Source organism: Procambarus clarkii, chromosome 26 (assembly GCF_040958095.1).
Source record: "Procambarus clarkii isolate CNS0578487 chromosome 26, FALCON_Pclarkii_2.0, whole genome shotgun sequence".
In the NCBI taxonomy this organism is placed as follows: domain Eukaryota; kingdom Metazoa; phylum Arthropoda; class Malacostraca; order Decapoda; family Cambaridae; genus Procambarus; species Procambarus clarkii.
Genome location: NC_091175.1, coordinates 24,540,671 through 24,563,459, shown reverse-complemented (window position 1 = coordinate 24,563,459; position 22,789 = coordinate 24,540,671). Strand labels below are relative to the sequence as shown.

At 44.1% G+C, this 22,789-nt stretch overlaps 8 protein-coding genes across 8 annotated transcripts; all 8 read left to right on the top strand.

Moving 5' to 3' along the window:
* Nucleotides 1–4,387: 4,387 nt before the first annotated feature.
* Nucleotides 4,388–5,626, top strand: LOC138368851 (uncharacterized). The gene has a single exon (XM_069331561.1). The coding sequence runs from the start codon at nt 4,388–4,390 to the stop codon at nt 5,624–5,626; it is 1,239 nt and encodes a 412-aa protein (XP_069187662.1).
* Nucleotides 5,627–10,584: 4,958 nt separating this feature from the next.
* On the top strand, nt 10,585–11,046 carry LOC138368850 (high mobility group nucleosome-binding domain-containing protein 5-like). Its single transcript, XM_069331560.1, has one exon. It carries the CDS (start codon nt 10,585–10,587, stop codon nt 11,044–11,046), a length of 462 nt encoding a protein of 153 aa, XP_069187661.1.
* A 282-nt stretch (nt 11,047–11,328) lies between these two features.
* Nucleotides 11,329–11,682, top strand: LOC138368849 (octapeptide-repeat protein T2-like). The gene has a single exon (XM_069331559.1). It carries the CDS (start codon nt 11,329–11,331, stop codon nt 11,680–11,682), a length of 354 nt encoding a protein of 117 aa, XP_069187660.1.
* Nucleotides 11,683–11,960: 278 nt separating this feature from the next.
* Nucleotides 11,961–12,650, top strand: LOC138368848 (high mobility group nucleosome-binding domain-containing protein 5-like). The gene has a single exon (XM_069331558.1). It carries the CDS (start codon nt 11,961–11,963, stop codon nt 12,648–12,650), a length of 690 nt encoding a protein of 229 aa, XP_069187659.1.
* Nucleotides 12,651–12,689: 39 nt separating this feature from the next.
* On the top strand, nt 12,690–13,268 carry LOC138368847 (high mobility group nucleosome-binding domain-containing protein 5-like). Its single transcript, XM_069331557.1, has one exon. The coding sequence runs from the start codon at nt 12,690–12,692 to the stop codon at nt 13,266–13,268; it is 579 nt and encodes a 192-aa protein (XP_069187658.1).
* Nucleotides 13,269–14,025: 757 nt separating this feature from the next.
* Nucleotides 14,026–14,289, top strand: LOC123756944 (antho-RFamide neuropeptides-like). The gene has a single exon (XM_045740356.2). The coding sequence runs from the start codon at nt 14,026–14,028 to the stop codon at nt 14,287–14,289; it is 264 nt and encodes an 87-aa protein (XP_045596312.1).
* Nucleotides 14,290–14,404: 115 nt separating this feature from the next.
* Nucleotides 14,405–14,761, top strand: LOC138368846 (antho-RFamide neuropeptides-like). The gene has a single exon (XM_069331556.1). It carries the CDS (start codon nt 14,405–14,407, stop codon nt 14,759–14,761), a length of 357 nt encoding a protein of 118 aa, XP_069187657.1.
* A 6-nt stretch (nt 14,762–14,767) lies between these two features.
* LOC123756945 (high mobility group nucleosome-binding domain-containing protein 5-like) lies at nt 14,768–15,085 on the top strand. Its single transcript, XM_069331555.1, has one exon. It carries the CDS (start codon nt 14,768–14,770, stop codon nt 15,083–15,085), a length of 318 nt encoding a protein of 105 aa, XP_069187656.1.
* Nucleotides 15,086–22,789: the final 7,704 nt, after the last annotated feature.

Genomic DNA, 22,789 nt, shown 5'->3' with positions numbered 1-22,789 from the left:
TAGCTCATCATTATTACTCTTGAATGGATAGCAACACTTCTTATCAGTCAATGATGAAATAATTACATATAAATGGCTATAATATAATAATATAAGATAATTATATGTGTATCGCAACTCGTGATGCAATGAATCCCACCCTATTTAGGGTCTGCACAATAGTTTAAATGTTGATTGGCTGGAAAATTTCTAATTCAACTTTAGGCAAGTAGTATTATCCTACTCTGACACTGTTCAGCTGAAGTAATTGGATTGGACTAGTCTGGACAATATTTAATTCAAAACTAACCCAATATTGTCCTATCCAGCATAAGAGTTGGAACAAGTAATAAAAAATTATGTGCAGTAAATAGAATTATGCAGTATTTTTTTGTTTTTATTAAATGACTCTTATTTAGAGAAATGTATTTATAATTAGCATTGGTAACCTCTCATCAATTCTGGTATTTATTTAGAATTTAAATTTTTGTTAGTGACCCTAACACGAAATTCAGCCACACAATCTATATAAATAAAAATGTAAATGTTCGTTTGTTCAAAATAGCTAATCTCCGAAAGTCCTTCACAGATTGCTTTGAAATTTTCACACAACATTCCATTCGCATCCGAGCGTGTTTTTTTATACATATTATATAGATGTCACGTCTGTGACCAGAAAAAAAACATGTTTTTTCTGAAAAACTTTGCTTTTCATGTAATATTCATGTAAGGAAAATCTTCGCAACCTCTTTACCGATTGCTTTGAAATTTTGACACAACATTGCATTCGAGTAGGCGCGTGTTTTTATATACCAGCTATATACAGACCTCACCTGTGACAGGAAAAAACATGCTTTTTTAATAACAGAGCCATCTATTGGACGTAAGAGCAACACACAATGTAATCTTCAAAAGTTCTTCACCTATTGCTTTGAAATTTTGACACAACGATCCATTCGAATACGTTCATGTTTTGTTATACCTACTATATAGATGCCATATCTGTAACAGGTAAAAACTTTTTTTTTTAACAGCCCCATCTGTTTCATGTAATAGCAACCTACGTTATCCTAAATATGTGAAGATTCCATTTAAATGTTTCCAATTGCATTGATCAGTTGAATTTTCATAGATTTCGATTTATTTTTATTTTTATTTATTTATTTTGTGTGACATTACATTAGAGTTGAGCTGTGTTGTTTACCATACCGTTCATTTTGTACGTATAAATATAGAGGTTATCTTGAGATGATTTCGGGGCTTTTTAGTGTCCCCGCGGCCCGGTCCTCGACCAGGCCTCCACCCCCAGGAAGCAGCCCGTGACAGCTGACTAACTCCTGAGTACCTATTTACTGCTAGGTAACAGGGGCATTCAGGGTGAAAGAAACTTTGCCCATTTGTTTCTGCCTCGTGCGGGAATCGAACCCGAGCCACAGAATTACGAGTCCTGCGCGCTATCCACCAGGCTTTCGTGGCCCCCCACCTTTGCCACACCTTTGACAAGAAACATTTTTTGTAAGAAACAGCGCCATCTTTTGCACGTAAGAGCAACACACGCTACACAAATTGTTTCATTTCCATTTCAATATTTTCAATTGCATTGACAAATTGAATTTTCCTATATTTCAATTTATTTTCATTTTGATTTAATTATTATGTGTGACATTCATTGAAATTGAGCTGTGCTTTTACTATACCATTCATTTTGTGAGTACAGTATAGTTTATTTTTATTTTTTCATTGTTTTCCATTTCGTTTTTTTAACTGTATTCTTATATTTCATTGATGGGAACATCAGATTATTGATGTTCCTAAGTTTTTGATGGGAACATCAGATCATTTGAGATTGCATCAGACGAGGGAGTTGGGAATGGTGGGGAAGATGAGAGGACAGGAGTGGGGGATGTTGGGGAGGACAAGAGGACAATGAAGGGGATAATGGTAAGGGGGATGAATGGATGAATGAGTTGGGGATGGTGGGGATGAAGGGACAGGGGATATGGAAGTGGTTGGGAGGACAAGAGGACAGGGTAGGAGGGAATGGTAGGGAGGACAAGAGGACAGGGTAGGAGGGAATGGTAGGGAGGACAAGAGGACAGGGTAGGAGGGAATGGTAGGGAGGACGAGTGGACGGGGGAGTGGTAGATGGTGGGGCAGACGAGGGGAAGGTGGAGTGGGGAATGGTTAGAAGGACGAAAGGACAATGGAGTGGGGAATGGTGGGGAGGACAAAGAGACAGAGAGTGGGGAGTGGTTGGGAGGACAAGGGGACGGAGGGGGGAAGAGTGATGAAGACATGGAGACAGGGAAAGGTTGCTGCGGCTTAGCAACACACATGCATTGCTGAGCCACAGCAACGCGTGGCCAGGTACAGCTAGTTATTGGATAAAATTATATGAAAGTACAGTCACAATTTAGTTAGCTTTAATTTGTGTTAACTCTGCAGAATTAAAACATCACCGTTTTCTGAGGATATAATCTACGAAAATGACGCGTTAATTTTGGCGATGCGCAGTTTGCTATGTATCGTATTTATTGGTAATATGTATTTATTTGGTTCCTGTTTTACCTGTATTAAGGTTTGGAACAATAATTATATAATGTTCAGTAACACTACTGCATGCACTCAGGTTGAAAATTGATGAGGAAGGTTACTGGTAAATTAGCAGTCTACTTCTACTGCTGCTTATTTATTAAATTATTTATTGGTACTAATTTTTATAATTGATCCTAATCAGGATCTAAATACTAAAGACCAAAAGATGTGGGGAATTCTGACACGTGGGAATTTACTTAGTTTATTTATTAATAAATTGATTATTTTAATGTATTATAATTTATAATGCATAATTCATTATTTTATTATTTCTTTCGATTGATTAGTCGACTGTATGTTTTATTGAGCGGGCTGAATGGATTTAAATTCTCCTACAAGTCATATCCAAACACAAGTTCCTCGAGAACAAATCTACAAGGGTCGTGACGAGGATTCGAACCTGCGTCCGTGAGCATCCCAGACGCTGCTTTAATCGACTGAGCTACGACGTGGTCAAAAGGAGTTGAAACCGAAGTTCTACTATACTTACTGGATCCTGCAGCCTCTCCGAGGCACAACTACAGGATCCGGTAAGTTCAGTAGAACTTCGGTTTCAACTCCTTTTTATCATGTCGTAGCTCAGTCGATTGAGGCAGCGTCTGGGATGCTCTCGGACGCAGGTTCGAATCCTTGTCACGGCCCTTGTGGATTTGTTGATTTGATGCATCTCGCAATTGTGATTTCTGTGTGTTATCCTCGTGATGACAGGTTCCTGATGCTTAATCCCCAGGTGAGCACAGAAGATCTGCTGGAAGAATACAATATAACTACTGCAACTATATTTCTAATCACAAATGTGCTACATTTAAATTATTATTGTTAGGATTTTACAAGATTGTGAGGGGCTCACCCAGTTTTTTGGGGGGCCGGCCCCTCCTAACCGGAATGTCATTAATTATATTAATAGGCCTAGTAATAAAATTTAGACTGTTTAGGACAAACCGGCAACGAGATAATCACGTTATTTTGAAGTTCCGGCAGCTGAAGACCGTGGGTATAACTCTAGTAACGAGTGCAATGCAGCTGCTTATTTGTGCCACCTCACAGGATTAAAGTTCTTTACACAGTGGTCGCCTCCCTCCTCCTCCCCGGTTGCTGACGCTACCAGAACTGGTTCAGTTTCTGTCTATTTATCACCAAAGGAAGGGAGGCGTTGATTTTATTGATTGTTTTATTTGATCTAATCACAGGTAACAGTTTTTTATATTAATTTTAACACTGGACTGGGAGTTTTAAGGTATTGATTTATATTGAATGTAGATATTTTAATGAAGTCGCAATAATATATCCCATGTCTTAAGGGAAAATTCCACGATCATCTCGTTTTGTTTGATCGAGTTATTAAATTAATTTGAGTCAATATTGGTTAATAGGTTAATACAAGAACAGCAGCGCAGTTATCTGCATATTGTAACTAAGATTATTAAAGTAGGTCTTTTTTTACCGACAAGCATGTTGGTGATGGTGAGGGTTATACTGAGCATGTTGGTGATGGTGGGGGTTATACTGAGCATGTTGGTGCTGGTGAGGGTTATACTGAGCATGTTGGTGATGGTGGGGGTTATACTGAGCATGTTGGTGATGGTGGGGGTTATACTGAGCATGTTGGTGATGGTGGGGGTTGTACTGAGCATGTTGGTGATGGTGGGGGTTATACTGAGCATGTTGGTGATGGTGGGGGTTATACTGAGCATGTTGGTGATGGTGAGGGTTGTACTGAGCATGTTGGTGATGGTGGGGGTTATACTGAGCATGTTGGTGATGGTGAGGGTTATACTGAGCATGTTGGTGATGGTGGGGGGTTATACTGAGCATGTTGGTGATGGTGCTGGTTATACTGAGCATGTTGGTGATGGTGGGGGGTTATACTGAGCATGTTGTTGATGGTGGGGGTTATACTGAGCATGTTGTTGATGGTGGGGGTTATACTGAGCATGTTGTTGATGGTGGGGGTTATACTGAGCATGTTGGTGCTGGTGAGGGTTATACTGAGCATGTTGGTGCTGGTGAGGGTTATACTGAGCATGTTGTTGATGGTGGGGGTTATACTGAGCATGTTGGTGATGGTGAGGGTTATACTGAGCATGTTGGTGATGGTGGGGGTTATACTGAGCATGTTGGTGATGGTGGGGGTTATACTGAGCATGTTGTTGATGGTGGGGGTTATACTGAGCATGTTGTTGATGGTGGGGGTTATACTGAGCATGTTGTTGATGGTGGGGGTTATACTGAGCATGTTGGTGCTGGTGGGGGTTATACTGAGCATGTTGTTGATGGTGGGGGTTATACTGAGCATGTTGCTGATGGTGGGGGTTATACTGAGCATGTTGGTGATGGTGAGGGTTATACTGAGCATGTTGGTGATGGTGGGGGTTATACTGAGCATGTTGGTGATGGTGGGGGTTATACTGAGCATGTTGGTGATGGTGAGGGTTATACTGAGCATGTTGGTGATGGTGGGGGTTATACTGAGCATGTTGGTGATGGTGAGGGTTATACTGAGCATGTTGGTGATGGTGGGGGTTATACTGAGCATGTTGGTGATGGTGGGGGTTATACTGAGCATGTTGTTGATGGTGGGGGTTATACTGAGCATGTTGTTGATGGTGGGGGTTATACTGAGCATGTTGTTGATGGTGGGGGTCATACTGAGCATGTTGGTGCTGGTGGGGGTTATACTGAGCATGTTGTTGATGGTGGGGGTTATACTGAGCATGTTGGTGATGGTGGGGGTTATACTGAGCATGTTGGTGATGGTGGGGGTTATACTGAGCATGTTGTTGATGGTGGGGGTTATACTGAGCATGTTGTTGATGGTGGGGGTTATACTGAGCATGTTGGTGCTGGTGGGGGTTATACTGAGCATGTTGTTGATGGTGGGGGTTATACTGAGCATGTTGGTGATGGTGGGGGTTATACTGAGCATGTTGGTGATGGTGGGGGTTATACTGAGCATGTTGTTGATGGTGGGGGTTATACTGAGCATGTTGTTGATGGTGGGGGTTATACTGAGCATGTTGGTGATGGTGAGGGTTATACTGCATGTTGTTGATGGTTATCGTGAGAGGATTTCGGGGCTTTAGTGTCACGCGGCCCGGTCCTCGACCAGGCCTCCACCCCAAGGAAGCAGCCTGTGACAGCTGACTAACTCCCAGGTACCTATTTACTGCTAGGTAACAGGGGCATCAGGGTGAAAGAAACTCTGCCCATTGTTTCTCTCCGGCGCCAGGGATCGAACCCGGGACCACAGGATCACGCGTCCAATGTTCTGTCCGCTCAGCCGCCGGCTCCCTAATGGTATAGGGTTAGGTAGGAGCTATATGGTAAGGGTTATATTGAGCATGTTGGTGATGGTGAGGGTTATATTGCACGTTGTTGATGGTGAGGATTATACTGAACGTTGTTGATGGTGAGGGTTATACTGCATGTTGTTGATGGTGAGGGTTATACTGAGCATGTTAGATTGAAGTACAAACTAACATTAATAACGGTAGTAGGCCCAAGAGAAACAACAAGCGAGAAGGGCTATTCAATAAATTCAATTTTAATAATAAGAGGATAGACTGGGAGAAAATAAACAGGGAACTTACAAACATTCAATGGGAAAATGTTCTAAGAGATAAAAACCCTACACAATGAATAGAAAACTGACTTCTGAAGCATATGAAGTCTGTCTGAAACATGTTCCTTTGAGGAAAGCCAGAAAGAGGTCCAATGTAGAAAGAGAACGCAGACGACATTACAAAAGGAGGAAGAAATTAACGGAATTGCTTAAGCAGACACGAATCTCCATACAGAGAAGAAATAATTTAAACAGGGAGATTGAAGAAATCGAACAGAGACTGAAGCATTCCTATCAGACTGAAGAAAGGCAACTAGAACAGAAAGCAATTCAGGAAATAAAGAAAAACCCAAAATATTTCTTCACATATGCTAAATGAAAAGCGAAAACCACTGTCAGTATTGGACCTATTCGTATTAGTGAAGGTTCATACACTGAGGATGACAATGAAATTAGTGAAATCCTAAAAAAGCAGTATGAGGACATGTTTAGCACTCCGATACTCAGCATGAAAGTGAAAGATTCGGACAATTTCTTTATGAATGATACTCAAACACCTGTAAATATAACTGATATCAACACGAGCGTGGCAGATTTTGAAAGAGAAATTGACAATATGCCCATGCACTCAGCCCCGGGTCCAGACTCATGGAATTCAATATTTTTAAAGAAATGCAAAGTGCCAGTAGCACAGGCACTCAGTATAGTGTGGAGGAAGAGCTTGGACACAGGGGAGATACCAGATGCGTTTAAAGCAGCAGACATTGCCCCTCTACACAAGGGTGATAGCAAAGCATTGACAAAGAATTATAGACCAGTTGCACTAACGTCCCACATAATAAAAAGTATTTGTGAGAGTGATCAGGAGTCAGGTCACTAGATTCATGGAAACCAATGACCTCCACAATCCAAGCCAACATGGATTTAGAGTAGGAAGATCATGCCTCTCACAGCTACTTGACCACTATGACAAAATTACTGAGGCATTAAAGGAAAAACATAATGCAGATGTCGTATACACAGATTTTGCAAAGGCATTCGACAAATGTGACAATGGAGTGATTGCACACAAAATGAGGTCAATGGGTATAACTGGGAAAGTAGGACGCTGGATACTCAATTTCCTGTCGAACAGAACACAAAGAGTAACAGTCAATCAAGTAAAATCGAGTCCGAGCGCAGTTAAAAGCTCTGTACCTCAACGTACAGTCCTTGCACCACTGCTGTTCCTTATTCCCATATCAGATATAGACAAAAACACAAGTCACAGCTTCATGTCATTCTTTGCAAATGATACAAAAATCAGCATGAAAATTACCTTTGCTGAAGACATTGATAAACTACAAACAGATATTAACAAAGTTTTCGATTGGGCAGCAGAAAATAACATGATGTTTAACAGTGATAAATTCCAGGTACTCAGATACGGCAAAAATAAGAATCTTAAACATAATACAGGGTACAAAACACAATCGAATCTGCCCATAGTAGGAAAACAGCATGTCAAGGATTTGGGAATAATGATGTCCGACGATCTAACGTTTAGGGAACATAACCAAGCAAGTATTGCGTCAGCCAGAAAAATGATAGGATGGATTACGAGAACCTTCAAGTCCAGAGATCCCATCACTATGGTTGTACTCTTCAAGTCACTTGTGTTGTCCCGTCTTGAGTACTGCTCAGTACTCACTTCCCCCTTCAGAGCAGGAGAGATTGCTGAAATTGAGGGAATACAGAGAACATATACGGCACGCATAGACGAGATAAAGCACCTAAATTATTGGGATCGTCTCAAAGCTCTCCAAATGTACTCACTAGAAAGGAGACGAGAGAGATACCAAATAATATACACATGGAAAATACTGGAGGGACAGGTCCCAAATCTGCACAGTAAAATAACAAATTACTGGAGTGAACGACATGGAAGAAAATGCAGAATGGAACCAGTGAAGAGCAGAGGTGCCATCCCTGGAAACACAAACCGAAACTGTCTCTATTTTCCGCTTATTAAAACTTGTAATAAAGTTGTTACATCTTGGCTTAACGTGTTTATGACGTATTAGAACGTTGTTACAACTTGCTATATTGGTTGTTATACCTTGTTAGGTGGTGTTAAAACTTGTTCGAACGTTGTACCAACGTCGTAGTTTCGGTGTGTGTTTGGCGGGATGGGCACAATCAGAGAACACTGTATGAACATCAGAGGTCAACGGTTGTTCAATGTCCTACCAGCGAGCATCAGAAATATTACAGCAACACTCGTGGACATCTTCAAGAGGAAACTAGATTGTTTTCTTCAAGGAGTGCCGGACCAACCGGGCTGTGGTGGGTATGTGAGCCTGCGGGCCGCTCCAAGCAACAGCCAGGTGGACCAAACTCTCACAAGTCAAGTCTGGCCTCGGGCCGGGCTTGTGGAGAAGAAGAACTCCCAGAACCCCATCAACCAGGTATCAACCAGGTAACCAGGTATGTTGGTGAGGGTTATACTGCATGTTGCTGATGGTGAGGGTTATACTGAGCATATTGTTGATTGTCAGGGTTATACTGAGCATGTTGTTGAAGGTGCGGGTTATACTGTTCATTTTTTATGGTGTGGGTTATACTGATCATGATGATGGTGAGGGTTATACTGAGCATGTTGGTGAGGGTTATACTGAGCATGTTGTTGATGGTGAGGGTTGTACTAAGGTTTTTGTTGATTGTGTGGGTTATACTGAACATGTTATTGATGGTGCGTGTTATACTGTGCATGTTATTGATGGAGTGGATTATAAGGTGCATGTTATTGATGGTGTGGGCTGTACTGAGATTTTTGTTGATGTTGAGGGTAATACTGAGCATGTTGTTGATTGTGACGGTTATACTGAACATGTCATTGATAGTGCGGGTTATACTGAGCATGTTATTGATGGTGTGGGTTGTACTCAGCATGTTGTTGACTGTGACGGTTATACTGAATATGTTATTGATAGTGCGAGTTATACTGAGCATGTTATTGATGGTGAGAGTTGTACTATGCAGGTGTTGATGGTGTTGGTTATACTGATAATGTTGTTGATGGTTAGGGTTATACTGAACATGTTGTTGATGATGTTGATTTTACTGAGAATGTTGTTAATGGTATGGGATATACTGAACATGTTGTTGATGGTTTGGTTATACTGAGCATGAAGTAATTGAAGCTGTCAGAAGCCAAATTTGCTTCTATATGAATCTGTTCAATATTACATAGCAGATGAGGATTTGTCCGGTTCTTTTTTCCTTTAAGAACCATAATCTTAAAGTCTGCTAGCGGAGATTCCCAAGGGGCTTGCGTAACACAGTCTGGCGGAGATTCCCAAGGGGCTTGCGTAACACAGTCTGGCGGAGATTCCCAAGGGGCTTGCGTAACACAGTCTGGCGGAGATTCCCGAGGGGATTGCGTAACAAAGTCTGCATGTATTTCGTCGACACCCCTCTCAGTGATTGTGTTTGTTATGTCGAATCTATTGAACATGTTGTTGGAGAGTTATAGAAGCAGCCTTATCAGGAGGTGGTTTACCAACAGCTGCCCTGGCCACAACACCTGCTTTTTCTCAGGCTTATATAATATTTTTATTTTGGTATTTATAGTTCTTGATGTAGTTTTCCGTAACTTCAACTTTCCTTCAATTGCTTACCTTCACGTTCACGTCTCTCTAATTATGAGTTGTGTATACGGCTACCGAGGGTGACATACATTTTGAGGTGTATATGGCTATCATGAGTGGCTTATACATTATGAGGTGTATACGGCTGCCGAGGGTGACATATACATTGTGAGGTGTATACGACTACCTCGGGTGACCTATATTGTGAGGTGTATACGGCTACCGTGAGTGACAATCTTTTGAGGGGTGTATACGACTACCGAGAGCGACATATAATTTATGGAACGTATACGTCTACCGAGGGAGGCATATACTTTATGTGATGGTTACGTCTAGCGAGAGAGACATATACTTTGTGGGGTGTATAAGGCTAAAGTGGGAGGCATATACTTTGATGTATAGTCCACAGATGAAGGCATATACTCCCTGTGGTTATGTATATCGAGGGAAGCATATACTTTGTGTGATGTATACGTCTACCACGGGACTCGACATCCTATTATACTCTACTCTCCGTGGGATGTTCTCAATAATTTACCACATAAGAGTGAGACTGAGACTGTAGTATAGGTATGGGTATGTAGAAAGACTGAGCATGTAGAAGGTATTTCAAGTGTAGACAGACAAGAGTGTAGGAGGAAGACATTAAGTAAGACTTTGTGTGTTGGAGGAAGACAGAACTGCGGCCATGACGTAACGATCATTACCGGAGATGATTATTGAAGGTTGATCTTCAGGATGGAAGAGGGGTGAGAAGAGGGCAGGATGGAAGAGGGGCGAGATGAGGGCAGGATGGAAGAGGGGTGAGAAGAGGGTAGAATGGAAGAGGGACGTGATGAGGGCAGAATGGAAGAGGGGCGAGATGAGGGCAGGATGGACGAGGGGCGAGAAGAGGGTAGAATGGAAGAGGGACGAGATGAAAGCAGGATGGAAGAGGGCGAGATGAGGGCAGGATGGAAGAGGGGTGAGAAGAGGGTAGGATGGAAGAGGGGCGAGATGAGGGCAGGATGGAAGAGGGGCGAGAAGAGGGCCGGATGGAAGAGGGACGTGATGAGGGCAGGATGGAAGAGGGACGGTGATGAGGGCAGGATGGAAGAGGGACGTGATGAGGGCAGGATGGACGAGGGACGAGATGAGGGCAGGATGAACGAGGGACGAGGTGAGTGCAGGATTGAAGAGGGGCGAGATGAGAGCAGGATGGAAGAGGACCGGATGGAAGAGGGACGTGATGAGGGCAGCATGGAAGAGGGGCGAGATGAGGGCAGGATGGAAGAGGGGTGAGAAGAGGGTAGGATGGAAGAGGGGCGAGATGAGGGCAGGATGGAAGAGGGGCGAGAAGAGGGTAGAATGGAAGAGGGACGAGATGAGTGCAGGATGGAAGAGGAGCGAGATGAGGGCAGGATGGAAGAGGGGCGAGATGAGGGCAGGATGGAAGACGAGAGAGATGAGGGCAGGATGGAAGAGGGGCGAGAAGAGGGTAGAATGGAAGAGGGACGAGATGAGGGCAGGATGGAAGAGGAGAGAGATGAGGGCCGGATGGAAGAGAGGTGAGAAGAGGGCAGGATGGAAGAGGGGCGAGATAAGGGCAGGATGGAAGAGGAGAGAGATGAGGGCAGGATGGAAGAGTTGCGAGAAGAGGGGCGAGAAGAGGGTAGAATGGAAGAGGGACGAGATGAGGGCAGGATTGAAGAGGAGCGAGATGAGGGCAGGATGGAAGAGGAGCGAGAAGAGGGTAGAATGGAAGAGGGACGAGATGAGGGCAGGATGGAAGAGGGGAGAGATGAGGGCAGGATGGAAGAGGGGCGAGATGAGGGCAGGATGGAGAGGAGAGAGATGAGGGCAGGATGGAAGAGGAGCGAGATGAGGGCCGTATGGAAGAGGGGCGAAAGAGGGCAAGATGGAAGAGGAGAGAGATGAGGGCAGGATGGAAGAGATGAGAGATAAGGGCAGGATGGAAGAGGAGAGAGATGAGGTCAGGATGGAAGAGGGACGAGAAGAGGTCAGGATGGAAGAGGGGCTAGATAAGGGCAGGATGGAAGAGGAGAGAGATGAGGGCCAGGATGGAAGAGGGGCTAGATAAAGGCAGGATGGAAGAGGCGAGAGATAAGGGCAGGATGGAAGAGGAGAGATATGAGGGTAGGATGGAAGAGGGGCGAGATAAGGGCAGGATGGAAGAGGAGAGAGGCTAGGTCAGGATGGAAGAGGGACGAGAAGAGGTCAGGATGGAAGAGGGTCTAGATAAGGGCAGTATGAAAGAGGGACGAGACGAGGTCAGGATGGAAGAGGGGCGAGATAAGGGCAAGATGGAAGAGGAGAGAGGTGAGGGCAGGATGGAAGAGGAGAGAGATGAGGCCAGGATGGAAGAGGGTCGAGATAAGGGAAGTATGGAAGAGGGACGAAAAGAGGTCAGGATGGAAGAGGGGCGAGATAAGGGCAGGATGAAAGAGGAGAGAGATGAGGCCAGGATGGAAGAGGGGCGAGATAAGGGAAGTATGGAAGAGGGACGAAAAGAGGTCAGGATGGAAGAGGGGCGAGATAAGGGCAGCAAGGAAGAGGCGAGAGATGAGGGCAGGATGGAAGAGGGACGAGATAAGGGCAGGATGGAAGAGGCGAGAGATAAGGGCAGGATGGAAGAGGAGAGAGATGAGGCCAGGATGGAAGAGGGGCGAAAAGAGGGCAAGATGGAAGAAGAGAGAGATGAGGGCAGGATGGAAGAGGAGAGAGATGAGGGCAAGATGGAACAGGGGCGAGATAAGGGCAGGATGGAAGAGGAGAGAGATGAAGTCAGGATGGAAGAGGAGAGAGATGAGGCCAGGATGGAAGAGGGTCGAGATAAGGTCAGTATGGAAGAGGGACGAGAAGAGGCCAGGATGGAAGAGGGTTGAGATAAGGGCTGGATGGAAGAGGCGAGAGATAAGGGCAGGATGGAAGAGGGACGAGATAAGGGCAGGATGGAAGAGGCGAGAGATAAGGGCAGGATGGAAGAGGAGAGAGATGAGGGCAGGATGGAAGAGGGGCGAGATAAGGGCAGGATGGAAGAGGAGAGAGATGAGGCCAGGAAGGAAGAGGGTCGAGATAAGGGCAGTATGGAAGAGGGACGAGAAGAGGTCACGATGGAAGAGGGGCGAGATAAGGGCAAGATGGAAGAGGAGAGAGATGAGGGCAGGATGGAAGAGGAGAGAGATGAGGCCAGGATGGAAGAGGGTCGAGATAAGGGCAGTATGGAAGAGGGACGAGAAGAGGTCAGGATGGAAGAGGGGCGAGATAAGGTCAGGGTGGAAGAGGAGAGAGATGAGGCTAGGATGGAAAAGGGGCGAGATAAGGGCAGGATGGAAGAGGAGAGAGATGAGGTCAGGATGGAAGAGGGACGAGAAGAGGTCAGGATGGAAGAGGGTCGAGATAAGGGCAGTATGGAAGAGGGACGAGAAGAGGTCAGGATGGAAGAGGGGCGAGATAAGGGTAAGATGGAAGAGGAGATAGGTGAGGGCAGGATGGAAGATTAGAGAGATGAGGCCAGGATGGAAGAGGTTCGAGATAAGGGAAGTATGGAAGAGGGGTGAGAAGAGGGTAGAATGGAAGAGGGCGATATGAGGGCAGGATGGAAGAGGGTAGGATGGAAGAGGGACGTGATGAGGGCAGGATGGACGAGGGGCGAGAAGAGGGCCGGATGGAAGAAGGACGTGATGAGGGCAGGATGGAAGAGGGACGTGATGAGGGCAGGATGGAAGAGGGACGTGATGAGGGCACGATGGACGAGGGACGAGATGAGTGCAGGATGGAAGAGGGGCGAGATGAGGGCAGGATGGAAGAGGGACGTGATAGGGCAGGATGAACGAAGGACGAGATGAGTGCAGGATGGAAGTGGGGCGAGATGAGGGCAGGATGGAAGATGACCGGATGGAAGAGGGACGTGATGAGGGCAGGATGGAAGAGGGGCGAGATGAGGGCAGGATGGAAGAGGGGTGAGAAGAGGTAGGATATAAGAGGAGCGAGATGAGGGCAGGATGGAAGAGGGGCGAGAAGAGGGCAGGATGGAAGAGGACCGGATGGAAGAGGGACGTGATGAGGGCAGGATGGAAGAGGGGCGAGAAGAGGGTAGAATGGAAGAGGGACGAGATGAGTGCAGGATGGACGAGGGGCGAGATGAGGGCAGGATGGAAGAGGGGCGAGATGAGGGCAGGATGGAAGAGGAGGAGATGAGGGCCGGATGGAAGAGGGGTGAGAAGAGGGCAGGATGGAAGAGGGCGAGATAAGGGGAGGATGGAAGAGGAGAGAGATGAAGGCAGGATGGAAGAGTTGCGAGAAGAGGGACGAGAAGAGGGTAGAATGGAAGAGGGACGAGATGAGGGCAGGATGGAAGAGGAGCGAGATGAGGGCAGGATGGAAGAGGAGCGAGAAGAGGGTAGAATGGAAGAGGGACGAGATGAGGGCAGGATGGAAGAGGGGCGAGATGAGGGCAGGATGGAAGAGGGGCGAGATGAGGGCAGGATGGAAGAGGAGAGAGATGAGGGCAGGATGGAATAGGAGCGAGATGAGGGCCGGATGGAAGAGGGGCGAAAAGAGGGCAAGATGGAAGAGGAGAGAGATGAGGGCAGGATGGAAGAGATGAGAGATAAGGGCAGGATGGAAGAGGAGAGAGATGAGGTCAGGATGGAAGAGGGACGAGAAGAGGTCAGGATGGAAGAGGGTCGAGATAAGGGCAGTATGGAAGAGCGACGAGAAGAGGTCACGATGGAAGAGGGGGCGAGATAAGGGCAAGATGGAAGAGGAGAGAGATGAGGGCAGGATGGAAGAGGAGAGAGATGAGGCCAGGATAGAAGAGGGTCGAGATAAGGGCAGTATGGAAGAGGGACGAGAAGAGGTCAGGATGGAAGAGGGGCGAGATAAAGGCAGGATGGAAGAGGCGAGAGATAAGGGCAGGATGGAAGAGGAGAGATATGAGGGCAGGATGGAAGAGGGGCGAGATAAGGGCAGGATGGAAGAGGAGAGAGGCTAGGTCAGGATGGAAGAGGGACGAGAAGATGTCAGGATGGAAGAGGGTCGAGATAAAGGCAGTATGGAAGAGGGACGAGAAGAGGTCAGGATGGAAGAGGGGCGAGATAAGGGCAAATTGGAAGAGGAGAGAGGTGAGGGCAGGATGGAAGAGGAGAGAGAAGAGGCCAGGATGGAAGAGGGTCGAGATAAGGGAAGTATGGAAGAGGGACGAAAAGAGGTCTGGATGGAAGAGGGGCGAGATAAGGGCAGGATGGAAGAGGAGAGAGATGAGGCCAGGATGGAAGAAGGGCGAGATAAGGGCAGGATGGAAGAGGCGAGAGATTAGGGCAGGATGGAAGAGGAGAGAGATGAGGGCAGGATGGAAGAGGGGCGAGATAAGGGCAGGATGGAAGAGGAGAGAGATGTCAGGATGGAAGAGGGACGAGAAGAGGTCAGGATGGAAGAGGGTCGAGATAAGGGCAGTATGGAAGAGGGACGAGAAGAGGTCAGGATGGAAGAGGGGCGAGATGGAAGAGGAGAGAGATGAGGCCAGGATGGAAGAGGTTCGAGATAAGGGAAGTATGGAAGAGGGACGAAAACAGGTCAAGATGGAAGAGGGGCGAGATGGAAGAGGAGAGAGATGAGGCCAGGATGGAAGAGGTTCGAGATAAGGGAAGTATGGAAGAGGGACGAAAAGAGGTCAGGATGGAAGAGGGGCGAGATGGAAGAGAGAGAGATGAGGCCAGGATGGAAGAGGGGCGAGATAAGGGCAGGATGGAAGAGGCGAGAGATGAGAGCAGGATGAAAGAGGGGCAAGATGGAAGAGGAGAGAGATGAGGGCAGGATGGCAGAGGAGCGAGAAGAGGGCGGGTTGGAAGAGGGGCGAAAAGAGAGTAGGATGGAAGAGGGGCGAAAAGGGGGCAGGATGGAAGAGGGGCGAGAAGAGGGCAGGGAAAGAAGAGGGGCGAGAAGAGAGCAGGATGGAAGAAAAGGGCGGGTTGGAAGAGGGGCGAGAAAGGGCAGGATGGAAGAGGAGAGGGGAGAGAAGAGGGCGGGATGGAAGACGAGCGAGAAGAGGGCAGGATGGAGGTTGGGAGGGGAGAGAAGGGGCGGGATGGAAGAGGGTGAAGGGGGAGATTGTCCCGGGTATATAACAAGCCGCGTCCGCAGTCACTGCTCACTCTTCCCAGACTCCGTCATGCTGACACTTGGGTGAGCCACCATTGTTACAGCCTTATTAAGCCAGTAACTCGGGTTCTATTCGTTTCTTTCTCTATATAGGGCCTCAGTACCTCTTATCTTCACAGATCTAGCCCCACGTCTGGGTAAAGTTATCAAGAACTTGAATAGCAATACACTGCCAAAAAGGAAAGGGGGTTAAACTGCACTAGACAAAACCATCACCACATATACCTAAATATTAGGTAAAGGAAATAATTTACAAGAAACATACACCAAGATATAAACACCACAGATAATACTTTTCGTGTCATACCCTTCGATCCCTTATGTGTGGAAGCATGTTGAAGTCTCGGGCCTCAGATGTTGATAGAATTTTCTCTCAGAGTACCTATTGCACATCTGTTCATCAACGCGGGGGATTGTCGGTGGGGTGGGGGGGGGGTATTCTGCACATCCTGCCATGCCTTCTGGTCTCATGTGGTGTTATTTTTGTGTGCAGGTTTGGGACCAGCCCCCTCTAATATTTTTCAAGTGTAAATTATATAACTCAATAACTCTCCTGCCAGCGCTCTGAAAATACAGATTTAGGGATTTTAGCCGGTCCCAGTAATTTAGATGATTTATTGACTGTAGATTCTAGCTGTAAAGGATCTTTGCACGCTCTCCAGGTCAGAAATTTCTCCAGCTTTGAAAGGCACTGTTGTTGTGAAACTGTATCCGACTCAAGACAACATTAAGGTTTTGAAGAGTATCATCATTGGCATAGCATCTCCATATGTATATATATATATATCTATCTATCTATCTATCTATATATATATATATATATATATATATATATTATATATATATTATATATACATATATAATGGTGTATACTGGCAGCAGGTTTTCTTTCAAACATGTTTCATTGAATATGACCGCATATTCTGTATTTATTATTTTCTGGTTTAGGGCTTCTATCCCTCTAACTATTTTCTTAGCATCAGGGCTTAATTGAAATAGGAGTTCTCCAAAACTCATTTTCGTACTTTTAAGGTGAAGAAAAAGTGATTTACTATAGAGTGTATTACACTTATTTGTATAATTTGCACGACGTTTCGAACCTCCATGGTTCATTCTCAAGTGAACAGATCTTACAATACTAGTTGATTTTATACCCGCATTAGGTCAGGTGATACTACAATGAAGGTGAAAACATGGGGGGATACATAAGGGATAAACATAGGGGCTGCAGGAGGCTTATTGGCCCATACGAGGCATCTCCTATCTAAACACAATTTTAGATAGGAGTAAACTTTGTGTTTAGATAGGAGATGCCTCGTATGGGCCAATAAGCCTTCTGCAGCCCCTATGTTTATCCCTTATGTATCCCCCCATGTTTTCACCTTCATTGTATTATCACCTGACCTAATGCGGGTATAAAATCAACTAGTATTGTAAGATCTGTTCACTTGAGAATGAACCATGGAGGTTCGAAACGTCGTGCAAATTATACAAATAAGTGTAATACACTCTATAGTAAATCACTTCTTTTCTTCACCTTAAAAGTACGAAAATGAGTTTTGGAGAACTCCTATTTCAATTAAGCCCTGATGCTAAGAAAATAGTTAGAGGGATAGAAGCCCTAAACCAGAAAATAATAAATACATATATAATATATATATATATATATATATATATATATATATATATATATATTATATATATATATAATATATATATATATATACATATATACATATTAGGGGTACCACCTCTGGTGCAATTGCAGGGACCCGCATCCTCGAAGAAAAAACAAAGAGCATTCAGAGAAGATCTTGTGGATTCTCACTGAATAATTTATTCTTTTCCTCTCCTACCACCCCTATTATTTTTTTGTATGTTTTGTTTTATTTTATTGCAATGCTACAGTTTACAGAGAACACACACACACACACACACAAATATATAACAATTAAACAATCAGCGTTCGAAGACCTCGTCCAGCTCCTCGGAGGTTGGGTGCGTACCCAGGATACAGCACGCATTTCCCCTCTGAACTGCGACACTGAGGCGCTGGAACAGGAAACTGGCTGCTCGTGGGTCTCTAGTTTTCCCAATGAGTTCCTCACCAACCTCCTTTAAAAACTTGAGTGCACATTTACCCCAGGCGCCCAGACTCTCAGAGCCTATCGGCACGAACCTGTAACAACGTTCTACGTCTCTGTACTTGTGGATTTTCTGGGTCTCTCTGAAGGTGGCTGCCCCACCTCCCTCCGCTGAGCTGTAACGTAAATAGGTATCAGCCAATGTAGATGCACAGGTGTAATCCCATACGACCTGTTTACCTTCCCTCCATGGCTGCAGGGTGACTCCATCTGGGCGTTTTTGGCTGTTGTCAGGTCTGCACAACTGGGGTTCCCTTTGTGCTGGACACCCAGCTATAGCCAAACTTCTCTTGATGATGTCATTGACTGCTTCGTGTCTGGCAATCTTTCCCTGTGTCTTACGACAGATAAGACCATGGCTGCCGTATTGGTCTGCCCGTGCATGTTCGCAAACACACCGGTGATCGGTGGAGATAGGGGCGGCAAGGCACAGAGCAACACCAATCCTTAGGGCCCGATGGTCCAGGCGGGTGCCCAAGGAGGAATTAGGGACTGCGAACAGGAAGTCCCCAGCATGGAGGTTTGCACAGCTAGGAAACGCGCTCTGTCCTTCTGAGAAGCTGCGTCCAGCAATGCTTTGGCGATGTTTTCCACTATGGGGCTATCCCATTTGGTCTGTTTACCGTCGTTTGGACAAGGTTGGTCGGGTGTGTGAGTTGGCAAGAGTGTCCCACTGACCAGCTCCTTCCACAAATTTGGGATCACGAATCCCAATGAAGTTCCTTAGGTATTCTGGTAGTATTTCCTTCACTAATTCACTTGTAGCACTGGTCGAGGATAAGAATGCCGGCAATGCTAACTGTGTCGCTTTGCGAATACCTGTACCCCCGAGTCTAACTGGGAGCGTTGCTTGGTCCCACTGGTCATCTTGCAGGGAGAGGTTTAACACTTTCACAGTTATTGTCTTTAGGAGTGAGTCGTATTCCGTTAATTTTGGGTTGTCAAAGGAAGGAGCACACCTGAGGAAATAGGTAAGTCTGGGCAAGGGCAGGCACCTTGTAAGAAGGTACAAAGCATCGTGAGCATCCAAAGCCCCTATTCGCGCCTCAATTCTCCTCAGGTCTTTAAGCTTTTCTTCGAGGACTACCTCAATGGCGTTCGAGCCCAGAGGTGCCCCTAGCAGCACACTGTCGGTGGGAGCGATCATTTGGGCTCCTGGCAATAAGATTCGTACTGCATCTATGGTTGGTTGGCTGGATGAGGTGATTTCACACTTTGATGGATTTAGTGTAAGGCCTAACTCCTCTCCCCTAGATTTCACTAGCTGAAGATCTCCTAGCAGGGATTCCTGTGTCCCTGCCAGGGTGCCATCGTCCAGGAACCAGATGTTGAACTCGCTGGACAACCTGCTTGTGACCTCCTTAGCTGCCATGCAGAAAAGGAAAGGGGCAAGTGGGTCTCCCTGCTGGACACCTTCTGCGGAAACAACTTCATGTTCCCCAAACAACAGTGTCGATTCCCTACTGTACCCTGCTGAGACGAAAGGAAGTAGACAAGGAAAGCTGGTTCGAACTGCTTCCAGTACCACATCCCTTTTTACCTGGTTGAAGGCATTTTTAAAGTCTAATTTAATTAATGCCTTATTTTCTGGGAGGTCCTTGATATAGGCTCGTGCTGCATGAGCTGCTGCTTCACAGCCATGGGGGACACCAAAACCTAGTTGATGGGGTCGAAGCATCGTCGCAGCGTCTATGCTGATTTTTCTGACAGCTGCCCTAGCAACAAGGCGCCGAAGTGTGTTACCCACGGCAATGGGTCTGACTCCACCATCCTTCTTCTCAAGGGCACAAAGGGATGCTCCGAAGAAGAAGGGTTTAATTGTGTCTGGGATCAACCCGGAGAGACAGTGGTTGACAAACTTCGTGATCTCTGACAGTAGTGTCTCGGCAACTTCGCCGAGAACTGGGTTTGTCATCTCCTTGAGGTGCTGGGGTCTTACTCCAGTGTATCCCCCTGCTGAACCTGGTGGAAATGACATGATAGCCAGAATGCACTTCTCGGCCTAGTATGCAAGGGCCGTTTTGCCTAATAGGCCGAGTGATTTTCTATTTTTTCAATAATATGTTTCCAATTAGTTTATTTGAATCATTAATATTATATTGTAATAAGAACATAAATAATTGACTTAGTAATGTTAGTTTAGATTCGGTTAAAGTAGGTTAGGTTAGGTTAGCTAGGGTTGGTTAGGTTCGGGCATATATTTACGTTAGTTTTAACTCCAATAAAATACAATTTACTCATACATCATGAAATGAATAACTTTATTATTTCATAAAGAAAAAACTAGAAAAATACATAAATTCAGGAAAACTTGGCTTATTAGGCAAATCACGTCTTGCATAGTAGGCCGAGTACTGAGTTCTGGCTACTAGGTACAACATATAAATATATATATATATATATATATATATATATATATATATATATATATATATATGTCGTACCTAGTAGCCAGAACGCACTTCTCAGCCTACTATGCAAGGCCCAATTTGCCTAATAAGCCAAGTTTTCATGAATTAATGTTTTTTCGACGACCTAACCTACCTAACCTAACCTAACCTACCTTTTTCGGTTACCTAACCCAACCTAACCTTTAAAAATAGGTTAGGTTAGGTTAGGTAGGGTTGGTTAGGTTCGGTCATATATCAACGATAATTTTAACTACAATAAAACAAAATTGACCTCATACATAATGAAATGGGTAGCTTTATCATTTCCTTAGAAAAAAATTAGGGAAAATATATTCAGGAAAACTTGGCTTTTTAGGCAAATCGGGCCTTGCATAGTAGGCTGAGAAGTGCGTTCTGGCTACTAGGTACGACATATATATATATATATATATATATATATATATATATATTATATATATATATGTCGTACCTAGTAGCCAGAACGCACTTCTCAGCCTACTATGCAAGGCCCGATTTGCCTAATAAGCCAAGTTTTCATGAAGCAATGTTTTTTCGACAACCTAACCTACCTAACCTAACCTAACCTAACTTTTTCAGCTACCTAACCTAACCTAACCTATAAAGATAGGTTAGGTTAGGTTAGGTAGGGTTGGTTAGGTTCGGCCATATATCTACGTTAATTTTAACTCAAATAAAAAAAAATTGACCTCATACATAATGAAATGGGTAGCTTTATCATTTCATAAGACAAAAATTAGAAAAAATATATTAATTCAGGAAAACTTGGCTTATTAGGCAAATCGGGCCTTGCATAGTAGGCTGAGAAGTGCGTTCTGGCTACTAGGTACGACATATATATATATATATGTCGTACCTAGTAGCCAGAACGCACTTCTCAGCCTACTATGCAAGGCCCGATTTGCCTAATAAGCCAAGTTTTCATGAATCATTTGTTTTTCGACTACTTAACCTACCTAACCTAACCTAACAAAACTTTTTCGGCTACCTAACCTAACCTAACCTATAAAGATAGGTTAGGTTAGGTTAGGTAGGGTTGGTTACGTTCGGTCATATATCTACGTTAATTTTAACTCCAATAAAAAAAAATTGACGTCATACGTAATGAAATGGGTAGCTTTATCATTTCATAAGAAAAAAATTAGAGAAGATATATTATTTCAGAAAAACTTGGCTTATTAGGCAAATCGGGCCTTGCATAGCTGGCCGAGTACGACGTTCTGGCTACTAGGTACAACATATATATATATATATATAATATATATATATATATATTATATTATATATATTAATATATATATATATATATATTTATGTATATGTCGTAGCTAGTAGCCAGAACGCACTTCTCGGCCTACTATGCAAGGCTCGATTGTCCTAATAGGAAGAATGATTTTCTTTATTTACAATAAATTGTTTCCAATTTGTTTATTGAAATTATTATTATTATATTATATTAGGAATATAATTTATTGACTTAGTTGTGTTAGTTTCGGTTAGGGTAAGAAAGGTTACGTTAGGTTAGGTAAGATTGGTTAGTTTCGGTCATATCTCTACGTTAGTTTTAACTCAAATTTAAACTAACTAACTCATACATAATGAAATGGACAGATTTATCATTTCATAAGAAAAAATTAGAAAAATATATAAATTTAGGAAAACATGGTCTATTAGGCAAATCGGGCCTTGCATAGTAGGCCGAATACGACGTTCTGGCTACAAGATACAATATATATATATATATATATATATATATATATATATATTATATATATATATATATATTATATATATTATATTATAATATATGTCGTACCTAGTAGCCAGAACGCACTTCTCAGCCTACTATGCAAGGCCCGATTTGCCTAATAAGCCAAGTTTTCATGAATTAATTGTTTTTCGACTACCTAACCTACCTAACCTAACCTAACCTAACTTTTTCGGCTACCTAACCTAACCTAACCTATAAAGATAGGTTAGGTTAGGTTAGGTAGGGTTGGTTAGGTTCGGTCATATATCTACGTTAATTTTACCTGCAATAAAAAAAAATGACCTCATACATAATGAAATGGGTAGCTTTATCATTTCATAAGAAAAAAAGTAGAAAAAAATATTAATTCTGGAAAACTTGGCTTATTAGGCAAATCGGGCCATGCATAGTAGGCTGAGAAGTGCGTTCTGGCTACTAGGTACGACATATATATATATATATATATATATATATATATATATAATATATATATAATATATTATATATATATATATATATATATATATATATATATATAT